The sequence below is a fragment of the Manis javanica genome, chromosome 12 (assembly GCF_040802235.1).
Source record: "Manis javanica isolate MJ-LG chromosome 12, MJ_LKY, whole genome shotgun sequence".
NCBI classification, from domain to species: domain Eukaryota; kingdom Metazoa; phylum Chordata; class Mammalia; order Pholidota; family Manidae; genus Manis; species Manis javanica.
The window spans coordinates 40,312,255-40,327,169 of record NC_133167.1 but is presented as its reverse complement, the minus strand read 5'-3'; the positions used below and the strand labels follow the sequence as shown (position 1 = coordinate 40,327,169).

The following is a 14,915-nucleotide window of genomic DNA, read 5'->3' as shown; positions in this document are numbered from 1 at the left end:
GGCAGAACAGTCTTGAGTCTGCACCTAGAAACAGAGCTTCCAAATCATGAAGTAGAAACTGACAAATAAAGGAAGAAATAGGTAAATCTACAATGAGAATTGAAGATTCCAACAATCTTCTCTTAGGAATTGATAAAATAAATAGACAAAAAAACAGTAAGATATAGAGGATTTGAACACAATTAACCAGCTTAACCTATTGACATTTATATAGTACTACTCCCCACAACTATAGAAACTATGTTCTCTCTTTAAATGCACATATAACATTTACTAAGATATGCTATATGCTAGGCCATAAAACAAGTCTCTGCAAATTTTAAAGGATTGAAATTGTGGGTTCCTGAAGGTAGCAGAAGTCAGTTAGGTATCAATAAAAATACCTGAAAAATCCTCAAATATTTGGAAATTATCTCTAGGTAACCCAGAAGTCAAAAAGAAAATCACAGGTAGTATTTGAAAATGTTTTGACTGAATTAAAGTGAAAACCTTATCAGAATTTGTAAGGTTAACATAGGGATTAGAAAAAATATTACAGGAGAACAATATTTAAAAGCAGTGGCCTAACCTTGTAATTTAAGAAGCTAGAGAAAGAAGAAAATTAAACTCAAAGTAAGTAGAAGTAAGGAAACAATAAAGATGAGAATAGAAATTAATGAAATAGAAAATAAACAGAAAGTTGATACCAATGGCTGATACTTTGAAAAGATCTATAAATTGACAAGTCCCTAGCTACACTCGTTAAGAAAAAAAAGGAGGGGGACACAACTATCAGGAATAAAAGAGGGGGCATCTCTACAGAGCCTACAGATACTAAGAAGCTACTAAAGGAATATTATGAACAACATAATGCCAATGAATTTGACAACTCAGATGAAATTCATGTATCTCTTGAAACATGTCACAAAACAGACACAAGAAGAAACAATCTCTGATCTATATCTGTCTAAGAATTTTTGGATTTGTAAATAAAAGTCTTGCTACATGAAAACTCTAGAATTAAGTGACTTTAGTGGTGAATTCTGTCAAACATGTAAAGAAGAAATGATGCCTATCTTACACAAACTCCTTCAAAAAATAGAGGAAGAGACCACCTGAGTTCATTTTAAGAAACCAGCAAACAGTGATTGTCTAAATCAGATTATGACATTGTTTGAAAAGAAAATAGAGACCTAGTATCCCTCATGAATGTAAAAATAAATCCTCAACAACAAATGAGGCTGTGAAGAGTGGGGAAAAGACGGTGGAATACGAAGGCAAGGTGGGAACACACCAAGGAAGCAACTGCAGCAAATTCAACTAAACCTGAAAATGACTTGAAGACTGCAGAATAGACCATCTACACCTGGTAAAGAAGAGAAGACTACATAGAGAAGGGTAAAGTGGCAGAGCTGCAGTTGATCAGGACTCAAGCCCTCCGTCCATCCCAGCCCACAAGCTGGAGGAAGAGGAATGGAGCAGAGGAGACAAGCACACAGGAATCCTGCGTACTGATCCTGGAGATTTGCTCTGGGAACACAAGCTCACATTATACTGGGTTCTGGTGATTAACAGGGCTGGACACCAGGGATTGTTGGAGCACTCTGGGAGGCTGAGACTCCTGTAGCTTGTGGAGGACAGGCACACTTCATCAGCCCCACTGAGACCCAACACAGAGGCAGCAGTTTGAAAGATACACCGGCGGCAGGAAGTGTGCCTGAGGGGTGGGGGTTGGAGGGAGCTCTACAGAGGAGAAAGGGCAGATGGGCAACACTTCCTAAGCCCTCCCTCAGCCCAATTGGCTGGGTGCTTGTGAGAGTCAGCTACAAATGTTCCATCTCCCTTGCTGGTGGCTCAGCCCTGTGGTCTACTTCCCTCCATAACTGCCTGCTCAGCCCAGCAGCAGTCAGACTTTGCTGCCTACTATGCAGAGGGAGACTGCTGCCTGGCAGGCAGAGGGAGGCATTCCCAGCTTTCCTGGCTCTATCTCAGCCCAACTGGAAAGGCACCCACAGTAGCCTGCTCCAAATGCTCTTTCCCCATTGTTGGTGATTCAGCCCCATGTCACTCTCCCCTGTGCTCCTGCTCCACCTGCCCTGCTGGCCCAGCAGTGCCACTGTTGCTGTGCAGCAGGCAGAGGGCTGCCCCACCCATAATGATCCCCACAGAAGTGCCTCACAGCAGGTAAAGGGCTGGCTGAGGTCAGCTGCCAGCTGTAGCAGACTGAGATCAGCCACTGCTGGCAGACAGGCAGAAAGGCAGCCCCATTCAAAGCCCACCACCACCAACTGCAGCTTCTAGTGCAAAGAACCAAGCACTGGTGAACAAAGCATCTTGAGCTTCTGGGCACCACAAGATGCCTTCCTCATAAAGCTACTACTTTCTAGACCAGGAGGCATAGCTCATCTGTCTATACAAAAGAGAAACACAGAAACCCAGACAAAATGAGGGGGCAGAGGAATATGTTCCAAGCAAAAGAACAGGATAAGACACCAGAAAGAGGGCTATACAAAATGGAGATTACCAATACTCTTGATAAAGATTCCAAAGTAACAGTCATAAAGATGCTCACTGATCTGTGGTAAAGAATTCATCTCAGTGAAAACTTCAATAGAGATAATTTGAATATGAGCCATTCAGAGCTGAAGAATACAATAACTGAGATGAAAAATACAATGGGGGAATGAATAATAGATTGCTATAACTAGAGGAGACAATCAGATGGCAAATATAGAACAGGAAAACAAGCTGAGGAACAAAGATAAAAAAGAATTTCTAAAAATGAGACAGTGCTAAGAGAGCTGTGTGACAACACCAAACAAAACAATATTTGCATAATAAAGAGTACCAGAAGGAGAAGAGAGAGACAAAGAAGTAGAAAGTCTCTTTGACAAAATAATACCTGAAAACTTCCCCAATCTGGAGAAGGAAATAGACACCCAAGTCCTGAAAGTACAGAGAGCCCCTACCAAAAGGAACCTCAGGAAAACACCACCAAGACATAAAGTAATTTAAATGGCAAAGATTAAAACTAAAGAGGGAATTTTTAAAGAAACGAGAGAGGCAGACGTTTACCTATAAGGGAAACTCCATAAGACTATCAGCAGAAACTTTACAGGCCAAAAGGGGGTAGCATGAAATATTCAAAGTATTGAAAGGGAAGACGCTATAACCCAGAATCCTCTACCCAGCAAGGTTATCATTCAGAATTGAAGGAAGAATTAAAAGTTTCTCAGATAAATGAAAGTTAAAAGAATTCATCACTACTAAAATGGCCTTACATGAAATGTTAAAGGGACTTCTGTAGATGGAAATGTTCTTAAGTCTAAATAATTTTTATCAGTGAAAATAAACCTACAACAAAGGCAGTAGGCCAATTACTAAGCAAGTATGAAGTTTTAAAAAAAGGAGTAAAATCAACTATACACAAAATCAGTCAAAGGATACACAAAAAATGTACACTATGACATAAAGTGTGGAGGAGGAAGAAAAAAGTAATACTTTTAGATTACATTTGAAATAGAGTGACTGTTGACTAAATATAGATTGCTATATATTTAGAAAACTATCTACGAACCTTATGGTAACCACAGACCAAAGCCTATAATAGATACACAAGAAATTTAAAAAATCCAAACATAACACTAAAGAAGAACATTAGGTAACAAGAGTATAAGAGAGGCAGAAAAGAACAGAGAGGAACTACAAAAACAACCAGAAAACTATTAATAAAATGGCAATAAGTATATACCTTTCAGTAACTACCTTAAATATAAATGGACTGAATGCACCAGTCAACAGACACAGGGTGGCAGAATGGATAAAGAAACAAGACCCATCTATATTCTCCCTGCAAGGGATTCATTTCAGACCTAAAGACATATATAGACTGAAAGTGAAGGGATGGAAAAAGATATTTCATGCAAATAAAAGGGAGAAAAAAGCAGGAATGGGAGTACTTAGAGTAGGCTTCAAAACAAAGTAACATTGCATTATATTACAAAGAATGACATTACATAGTAACAAAGGGATCCATCCAACAAGAGAATATAACAATTATAAATATCTATGTACCCAACATAGGAGCACTGTATATGTAAATATGTAAACAAACACTAACAGAACTAAAGGGGGAAATAGCACAATCGTTGAGAAATTTAACACTACACTTACATCCATGGATACATCATCCAGGCAGAAAATAAATAAGGAAATAGGTACTGAACAGCACACTAGATCAGATGGACTTAACAGATACCTACAAAACATTCCACCCAAAAGCAGCAGTATGCACATTTTTCTCAAGTGCATGTGGAATGTTCTCCAGAACAACTTATTAGGTCCCAAAACAGCTATAGTAAATTCAGAGATTGAAATTGTATCAAGCATCTTTTCAGATCATAATGGTATGAAACTAGAAATAAATTACATGAAGAAAACAAAACCACAGACACATGGAGCTAAACAACATGCTTCTAAATAATAAATGGGTCAGTGAACAAATCAAAACAAATCAAGCAATGCATGGAGACAAATGAAAACAAAAATACAACAGTTCAAAATATGTGGGATGCTGCAAAAGTGGTTCTAAGAGGGACGTACATAGCAACGCAGGCCTACCTCAAGAAACAAGAACAATTCCCCAACTAAACTCACAACTCACAACTAAAGAAAGTAGAAAAAGAACATATGAAACCCAAAGTTTGAAGGAGGGGCATAATTAAAGATCAGAGCAGAAATAAATAAAAGAGAAGAATAAAACGATAGAAAAATCAGTGTAACCAAGGTTTCTTTGAGAAGATAAACAAAATGGACAAACCCCTAGGCAGACAAATCAAGAAAAAAGGGGACACAAATAAGCAAAACCAGGAACAAAAAAGGAAAAGTTACAACTGACACTACAGAAATACAAAGATTTATTAGAGAATTCTATGAAAAATTATATGCCAATAATTGGACAACCTAGAAGAAATGGATGAATTCCTAGAAATATACAATCTTCCAACACTGCCCCTGGAAGAAACAAAATTTGAACTGAATTGAACTAGTAATCTAAAAGCTCCCAACAAACAAAAATACATTACCAGATGGCTTCATGGGTGAATTCTACCAAACATTTAATAATGAGCTGATACCTATCCTTCAAGTATTCCAAAAGACAGAAGAGGAGGGAATACTTCCAAACTCATTCCTTGAGGCTAGTATTACTCTTAATACCAAAACTAGCCAATTACCAAACAAGGAAACTATAGACCAATATCCCTGATGAACATAGATGCAAAAATCCTCAACAAAATACTAGCAAAGCTAAATAAACAATGAAACAAATGATTATCCATCACAGCCAAGTGGGATTTATTCTAGGGATGCAAGGATGGTACAATACCAACAAATCAATCAATATGATATTCTACATTAACAAAAGGAAGGATAAAAACCATATGATCATCTTTATAGATGCTGAAAAAGCATTTGACAATATTCAACATCCCTTCCTGATAAAAATGCTCAACAAAGTGAGTGTAGAGGAAACACACCTCAATATGATAAAGGCCATATATACAACAAACCCGCAGCCAACATCATACTCAATGGCAAAAAGCTGAAAGCTATTCATCTAAGATCAAGAACAACACAAGGATGCCCATGCTAGTCGCTTTTACTCAACATAGTACTGAAAGTCCTAGCCATGGCAATTAGACAAAAAAAAAGAGAGAGAAAGCATCCAAATTAGCAAGGAAGAAGGGAAACTGTCACTTTACAGATTGGACATAATAGTATACATAGAAAATCCTAAAGACTCCATAAAAAAAACTACTAGGACTAATAAATGGATTTAGCAAAGTTGCAGGATATAAAATCAATATACAGAAATCTGTTGCATTCTTGTACACTAACAACAAACTAGCAGAAATAGAAACCAGGAAAACAATCCCATTATAATTGCATCAAAATGAATAAAGTACCTAGGAATAAAACTAACCAAGGGGGTGAAAGACCTGTACTCTGAAAAATATAAGACACTGATGAAAGAAAAATGAAGACACTAATAAATGAAAATCTAGCTTATACTCATGGATAGGAAGCATGAATATTGTCCAAATGGCCATCCTGCCCAAAGCAATTGACAGATTCAATGCAATCCCTATCAAAATCCCAATGACATTTTTTGAGAACTAAAGCAAATCATCCTAAAATATATATAGAACCATAAAAGACTCCCAAATAGCCAAAGCAATCTTGAGAAAGAACAAAGTTGGGGTATTATCCTTCCTGACTTTAAGCTATACTACAAAGCTATAGTGATTAAAACAGTATGGTACGGGCACAAGAACAGATCCATAATCAATGAAGCAGAATAGAGAGCCCAGAAATAAACCCACTCATATATGGTCAATTACTGTATGACAAAGGAGGCAAGAATATATTATGGGGAACAGACAGTCTCTTCAATAAATTGTGTTGGGAAAACTGGACGGCTACATGCAAGAGAATACAACTGGATTACTTCTCTAGCTCCATACACAAAAGTATACTTGAAATGGATGAAAGACCTAAATATAAGACATGAAACCATAAAACTTCTAGAAGAAAACAAGCAAAAATCTCTTGAACACAGCATGAGCAATTTTTTTCTGTACACATCTTCCTGGCCAAGGGAAACAACATAAAAAATAAGTGGAACTACAGCAAACCAAAAAGCTTCTATACAGCAAAGAACATCAACAGAACAAAAAGGCAACCTACAGTATGGGAGAACATATTTATAAATGATTTGTCTGATAAAGGGATCCAAACTATATAAAGAACTAATATGTCTCAACACCAAAAAAGCATAAACCAATCAAAAAATGGGCAGATCTAATAGGAAAAGACAATTGATGCAAGAAGAAAGTGAATTGCTGGAGAAAGTGATGACTTGAGAAGGCCAAAGGGGATATATTTCAGAGCAAATATGTAGGATTTGGCTTTTGCTAGATCATGTCTGTGTCAGGGATCGCCAAGACTAATCCCAAGCTCAGTGATCCTTGAGGAGGCCTCACAGGACTCAGTATGTAGTTGTATTCATTGTTTTGATTTATTACAATGAAAGCATACAGAGCAAAAATCAGCAAAGAGAAAAGATGCATGGGTGAAGACTGGAGGAAACCAGGTGCAAGCTCTCAAAAGTCCTCTTTCTGGGGAGTTACACTGAATGCATTTAATTCCTACAGCAGTGAGTTTTGACATGTATGAAGTATTGTTTGTGAGAGAAGCTCATAAGAGACTCAGTGCCCAAGGTTTTATTGGGATCTGCTCATGTAGACACTCTGTGCCTAGTATGTACCAAAATCCTAACCAGAAGGACAGCAGGTATTCAGCATAAACCAAATTGTTTGCAAAGCAGTTTCAGCATAGTGAACCATGCCTATTTAGGAAATTATCGCAACACTCACCAGATGTAAGGTCTCAGACTGCTACCCATTGCCAATGTTATATGTAGTTCATTCTAAAGATAGCAGTCTCAGGCCTACTATCTTCACTCCTCTGCACAAGGTCTAATTTATTCATAGTAACAGAAGAGAAAGCATAGATGGAGGATCAGTGTGGAGGATGATGAGCAAAAGTTTGGTAGTGGAACTGAAGATACTCTGTGGAGATAGAAAAAAAAGCTACATTTATTTAAAAAACAAAATGTGTATTTTTCACTGAATAAATGTGATGGAATGCAGCTTTTTAAAAAAAACTCTGGATATACAATAAAGAAATAATTTGATGAGATAAGTAAGATACATCAATGTGATAAGGTAGTATATTGCTATGGAACCAAAATTTTTCTGGCTTTTTGCTGATACTTCCAATTTCAAATAAATGACCTGACCTCTTATATCCTATAAATTTAATGTTCTGGTATGTAGCAAATATAATTACACCTCTTACATCCAATATAACAAATTGTGAACCATGATTTCCTAGATCAAGTGCTCTTATTTTGGTTCAGAAAACCAAAGCATAGCTGATAAAATATTTGGCAGAACACAAAATAGTTATGTATACACCAATTATAAGTGTATGAAAATGTATTTCTGTATCTTACGATGAGAGGTTATATAAGTAGTTTACTTTTCCTTTTTCTATAAAATTGCTTAAATGTAGAAATAAATATTTAGTGTCTTTATTATGATACTAACTAAGCCTTAATTATGACTTTGTGGTTTTTTAATAGGGTCAAGAATTTGCTCCAAAAAGTGTGGCAATAATTGGTCATTCTATGGGTGGCCTTGTTGCAAGAGCATTGCTTACACTGAAAAATTTTAAACAAGATCTGATAAATCTTCTTATTACACAAGCCACACCTCACGTTGCTCCTGTGATGCCATTAGATCGCTTCATTACAGGTGAGTACTTTTAATAAACACTGACCTCCCCATTGTTTAGGACTAAAATCCTGAAGCTATTGCCTTTATAGTATGCTACAGATTTACCCACTTGTGAAGCAGTTTCAAGCCAGCTCCTCCAATTCTGAGCATGTCTTTTTGCGACTTTCAACTTAAGTTTATAATTGAAACTGCCTTTAGTTTTCTTTGTCCTTAACATCTTCACATGGAGAGCATGTGTCTTATGATCCCTAGGTACTTGGGCTTCAGTTCAGTTATTCTTGAGGATGACTCCCTCTCTCTTAAAGTGTGTTTAAGTGAGTTAAACTTCCTATATTTTGTTAACTCTATTGTACTATGTGTACTCTATTCAAAATAAGCATATATTTAAGTAAAATAGAAATGCCCTGTTTTTAAATAAATAGGTCTGCTAACACTTTATATGGTGAGGTAGAATTGCTAATATTTATAGAGCTCTTACTGTATTTGGGGTGTTGTGTTAAGGGCTGTGCATACATGATGTATTATTATGTCACTCGACTGTTACAGCAATCCTTTGAGGTAGGTATCATTATCCTCATATTTATGGATATAAAAAAGATGCAAAGATAAAATTCTTGCCCCAAGTCACATGGCAAGAAAATAGTGGAGCCAGTATTTGACCCTCAGAAACTTGTTCCTGGGTCTGTGCTCTTAACCTTTGCATGCTAATCTTTGCATCTGCTCTTCCTAATTAGCCTCTTACTGCGGTACATTACTATAACAGAGGAAATAACATTGTAGATGATACTATAATGTATGGAATTTTGAATGAACAGTAGGAATTTATGATTGCAGTCATCTAATGGCAATTATGTCACAGAATAAGAATTAAACATCTGCTATCTCAACTTTTATTAAAGAAAGTCAAGTATTAGCTTCACTGCTTTTTGGAATATTGTATGAGTAGAAGAAAATCTTAGGAAGAAAGAAATCTTTTTCCTGATCAGAAAAATGTACACAACTTCTTACTTAATCAAAATTTGCATTCTTAATTGTGATGAAATTTTATTTACAGTTAAATGAGAAATATACCCTAGTGACTCCAAATAAGTTTTCCAAAGCACCCATCTTAACATAACATTGCCAAGGAGTAACTTCTTTGCTGGAGTATATGGTGCAACAGTACTTATAGTAAAGTTTGTTTTTTTCCTTATTACATATAAAACTTTGCCTGTAGAAATCTTTTAATAAAAATTTTTAATTTTATTATTGAAGTTGCTTAAATCTGTTTACAAGTTCTAATAATTATAAATGAACTATAGATTTAGAAAAAATACCAAAGATATAATAGACAAGTCATAATACTTGTCACCACAATTGAGAACTGTTTCTCTTATTATGTTTTGTATGGTATATGCAGATGAGCCATGTATGTTAAATTAGAATTACTCAAAATATATTTTTTAAAAAACTGTTTGAATAAAGAACTGTCTAAAGAGTCAGGTTTTATTGTTTTTGAAGGATAGTGGTGGTCTGTCTCTAAAAGGCTCAAACTAAAAGTGATTCTTAGGTTCAGGATGTCTTTCTGGTAATTAGCAAGCTTCTTTGCAGTTTATTCTGTGTTTAATTTTCATTTCATTAAGCCAGAATTAGAATGAAAAAACAAAAGTTCATGGGGTAGTGTATTTTAGGTTTTTAGGAGACCCATATGACCTCCAGGAGTAGATGCCCTGTTTTTACTGGGTGGAAGTAGTGCCCTTAAGTAGGGGAAAGGAAGCCTTGCACTGCACTCTGGCCCTGCCATTCACATGGGTTGAGGAGGAGTGTACAGGCCAGCCAGCCTCTGCACTTGGAGGCTATGCCTTTACTTACAGGCCATGATGCAGGTAACCAAGCCTTTAGACTTTTCTTGCCTGTGTACCCTAAGCCCACTTCCAGGACCTCTGTGGGCCTCTTACCTGGATCTGTCGTGAGGGCAGGTGCGTACAACCCTAAGCATGAATTGTAGCCAGATTGTGGATCTGCATGAGGTACAGACAGAGCTTAAATGTGTACGTGAGGCCCTTGTGATGCAGGATGAAATTGGTATGGGAAGAGGAGGAGGAGGAGCACAGTGATGGGCCAGAGTTTTGCTTTTCCTGTGCTACCGTAATGTAGTGTCTTAAGTAGAGATTGTTCTAGAACTCTTAATTTGAGCCTGGCCTTCCAAGTTACTTTGATGGTATATTTGTCAAGGTAGGCAGTGAAATATATTTAACTGTTTGTTAGCTGGGATTTTGACTTTTAAATACTTAGACATATGGCATGTGTACCCCATGGGTATTCTTGTCCCAGGCCCTGCAGATGTTAGGAATGAGTCTGCTTTGTGGTGATCTAAGTAAATATTGCTGAGATCTTTAATGGGAGTATGTTGCTGTTCCAAAATGCTTGAAGTCCTCAATAGGATCAAATGCCATGATAAAAATGCATTCAGTTTTGATAAGCAGATAAGGAAATGAGATCTTCCTTCCCTGACCTCAGGTCTGTGACACTTTATTTTTCTCATCTTCTTTTGGTAAAGTGGAAAAATTTGTCTGCAGGTTCTTCTCTTTGAACTACTTTTTATGCTAAATGGGTAGAACCTTCTTAACCCTCAGGTTTTCCACAGCAGCAGAGAATCCAAAGACTAATGTGGATGTCATTGTCCTGACAGATGGTATTTGAAGAACTTAATGGGACTTTGTGTGGTGGTGGTTGGCACATAGAGAGCTACTAAGCCCTCATAAACAGGGACAGTACCATGATTAGGAAGAGCTACAACTCTAGCACAGTAAACTCCTATCTGTGGAAGAATTTTAAGGGTTTCTTCTTGCTGTGCTGTGTGCCTCATGAACAGGCAGCATCCTTACAGAATGTAAAGACCTGTCTGCCAGTAGACTTGTCAAAGCCAATAAAATTGGGTGTCTTTTTCTTTATTTATACTGTTAGTAACCCTTAGTTGTATTCTGATTTAATGGGGAAAGCAGCATATGTATAAAGATACTGATTTTATACAAAATAGAGAAATGTGAATAATATTTTTTAGATGATTCAGATGGCTAAACAGAAATTAAGTTTAATATTAGTATTACAGATATTTTATTGTTGGAAGGAATGACTACCGATTTTTAATGTGTGTCTTTTTTGTTTTCTTTCAGATTTTTATATGACTGTAAACAACTATTGGATTCTAAATGCTAGACACATAAATTTTACCACACTTTCTGTAGCTGGAGGATTCCGGGATTACCAAGTTCGTTCAGGGCTGACTTTCCTACCAAAATTAAGCCATCATACCAGTGCCTTATCTGTTGTGGTAATCTTTTTCTTAAAGATTCTACTAAAATAGTAACATGATAGACATAGTGGGTCATGAAAGGAGAAGTAATGCATAGCTGCTTGAAATGACTGCTAAGTTGGTTTAGTGCTGCTCTGTGTGCCTGCTTGTGGTGTGTCTGCGTGAGAGAGAAAAAGAATATGAAAGAATAAATGTAACTATGTTGGGAAGGCAGAGGCATGGGTGCTTATATCCATAGAAGGTGAAACAAATCTTAGAAATTTTGTGAAAATGACTTTTATTTATGAGGAATAACTGTTTCTTATTCAATAAGTCCTGAAAGTTGGGACTGAAAATGAAAACTAAGGTCCCCTTGTTTTATCTGAGCGGTGTTATACATAATAGTAATAATGGAATATCAAACATATCACATACTCTAGAATGCTAAACTTGAATGAAGGTTTACTCATTTAAAATTTTTTAAATTACCTTTGATAGTGTAAACAGAAACCTGCTTAATTGCTAATTATTTTCCCCTGCTAGGACATCAAGTATTTGGGTTTTGACTGGGGTACATAGCTTCTGGAAAATGAGTTCAGGTTTCCTTTTAGGACTTATATTATTTCTTATAATTTTAACCTTGAAGTCTTTCATTAAGATCTTAACTTTTAAACTCAGTATATGCTTCTTCTCCAAGTATAACCTAATTTCTAAAAGGAAAATCCAGAGTTCCTTTTACTTTTTAGGAGATACTGCTTTGTTTCATGGTTGCTCAGCTCATCTACTATTGCCCTCCCTTAGATTGCTATTCATTCATTATACAGGTTATTACTGAAATCTTGCCATACACAGAACAAAAATTAGTAAGCTTTCTTTTACCCACCATTTTTTTAAAACTGGAGAAGTTGTGGTGTAGCCATAATAGCTCTGGAACTAAACTGGTAAATCTCTCAATACTCATTATTGCTGTGAATCTTATTTGATGTTGAGTATTTGGGGCAGATATTTGCTGGAAATCCTCAAAATATTAAATATGAACTCGTTAGTAAACCTGGATGTCAGTCATCTAAAATTGAATATAGCTTATTTCCTAAACTTGGTCTGAGGCATGATGCTATATTGTTAACAGTTCCTGCAGCTTGTCTTTTAAAGAACTTTGGTCCTTTTCATCTCATGTGTGTATTTTCCTCTTTTCTAATCCATTTGATAATGTATTGCTTTCAAGGCAGTTTGTATTTCTGTATCTCTGTGAAAATATTTTGCTCCTTATGGGATTTTCTCAAAGTTGGTTATTGCATTATCTGAGTTTTATTTAGTTTTTTAGCACCCAAATAGTCAACAGTCTTTCATATATCTAGATGTATGTTTACTTTAAAAAAACAGTTATTAAGAAGTAACAATTTTTTAATGATTACATCAAGAACAGTTAAATGACATTTATGTCCATTGAGACTAGAATAATTTAAGTTAGAGACCTCAGTTATATTAGTAGGGTAGGCTAACCTGCTGTAATACACACACACACACACACACACACACACACACACACACAGGTAATGGCACTTAAACACAATAGAAGTTTACATTTACTTATACTGCCTTAGGTATTCAAGTTGGTGGGTGGTTTTTGAAGGACTCACATTAAGGGACCCAGGCTTGCAGTAGGCACCCTTTTCTTGAATACTTTACTTCCAGATTTACTCTAATCAATCACTATTTCAACCCAGTGGAAGAGGGAAAAAGCATGGAGGAGGTCGGGAAATGACACACATCACTCTTGCTCACATACCATTAGAAAAAGATTAGTCATGTCTTAAAGTAAGAGAGACTAAAAGATGTAGTCTAGCCAACTGTGCAAGAAAGGAGGAATGGATTCGGGTGGACATTCAGTTCTTACCACAAAGATCATGAGCAACTACCTTTATTATTTGTATTGTCTTTCCCTTTTTCAACACTAGCACAGATGAATTCATGAAACTGAATGAAAGTAAATCAGTTTTAAGCTCTTGGTAATGGTCAGTACTGTCTATTGTGAGTTCCTTCTCTACTGAGCATCTAACATAATCTTAGAACTGCGGTGAACTCTGGTTGTCTCCCTTTTTTAAGTAATCTTCTACAGTAATTCCTAAATAAGATATCTAATGTTTATAAGTTCAACAAGTAAGCTACAGATTCCTCCCACTTTAGATCATTGACAGGTACACCCAAATACAAATTGTTATTTGCAGAATACAAGGGTAACAATGATTCCTTAGAACTTAAAAATATTTTTTTTTTAGTTACAAATACCTATTTTTTTAAATTAAAGAGGTATTTTAGGCCTCTAAATTGCCTTGCATCTATGCTGTTAGTTTCCTGTTTTCATTTTGTTTTGACAGTTCTGCTAAGGGTAGCTCATTGTGTCTTTGACCTTGTATGGAGAGATACTGTGAAAAATAATATTGGATTTACTTAATGTTCCCCCATTGCATCCAAGGTGCTCTTCAGAAGCAGGTTATTACCTGGTATAAAAAGGAGCCTCTAGTTCTTGAAGGGTGTTATGCTGTTATTTGGAAGCCTTCTGTATATAGTTACATTTTTTTAGGAGGCTTTTGCCCTGTGGCTGTAAACAGTAGTATATATCCTAATAATGTAGGGATTTTTTTTTCAAGGTAAGTAAACCTGGACCCCACTTCTAATAGTCTGATTTGGTGGCCTTGAAATTGTGATCAGGCATATTTATTTTGAAAAATATCCACAGGCTGGATATTTCTTAGGACCCCAGATTAAGAAGTAACATCTTAGAATTTAACAAGTAGTAGTCTAGTCAGAACTAAAATTACTAACGTAACTGATTTGTTAAAGAATCATAAATTCATCCTCTTATTAGAGTATTGAAGTTAGACATTAAAACTTCAGTAAGAAAGCTGTAGGTGCTTTAATAATTTTTAAAGGATAATTTAAGCTTGAGTAAGCAGTATTGACAAATAATCATTTTATGTAGGAGTATCTTAATATTTTTGGATCACCTTTTATAAGAATGAATAATTTAAAAATGCCTATGCATCGCAAAATAGTATAACTAATATTACATGTTTCTAAATATTAGCTGAGAATTTCAAACCTTTTGGAAAGTAACAAATATGCTTCTCTTAAGTTTTGGGCTTTTTTTCTTTCCTTCTAGAGTTCAGCAGTGCCTAAGACCTGGGTTTCAACAGATCACCTCTCCATTGTATGGTAAGTTAATGTAATTTATTTTGGTGATTTGTGATGGTCTTCTTTTCTCATCAGTGCATTAATTGTTTTGTTGGCTTACTTAGAGC

At 36.0% G+C, this 14,915-nt stretch overlaps 1 protein-coding gene across 2 annotated transcripts in view; it reads left to right on the top strand.

Annotated features, from left to right (window-relative positions):
- Positions 1–14,915, top strand: part of PGAP1 (post-GPI attachment to proteins inositol deacylase 1) — a 94,834-nt gene that overhangs the window by 13,839 nt on the left and 66,080 nt on the right. For both annotated transcript variants that reach the window (XM_073218490.1, XM_073218489.1), the window contains exons 4-6: positions 8,186–8,357; positions 11,495–11,652; positions 14,777–14,829. In XM_073218490.1, the coding sequence (XP_073074591.1) occupies positions 8,186–8,357; positions 11,495–11,652; positions 14,777–14,829 (383 nt within the window). The remainder of the gene's footprint in view (positions 1–8,185; positions 8,358–11,494; positions 11,653–14,776; positions 14,830–14,915) is intronic.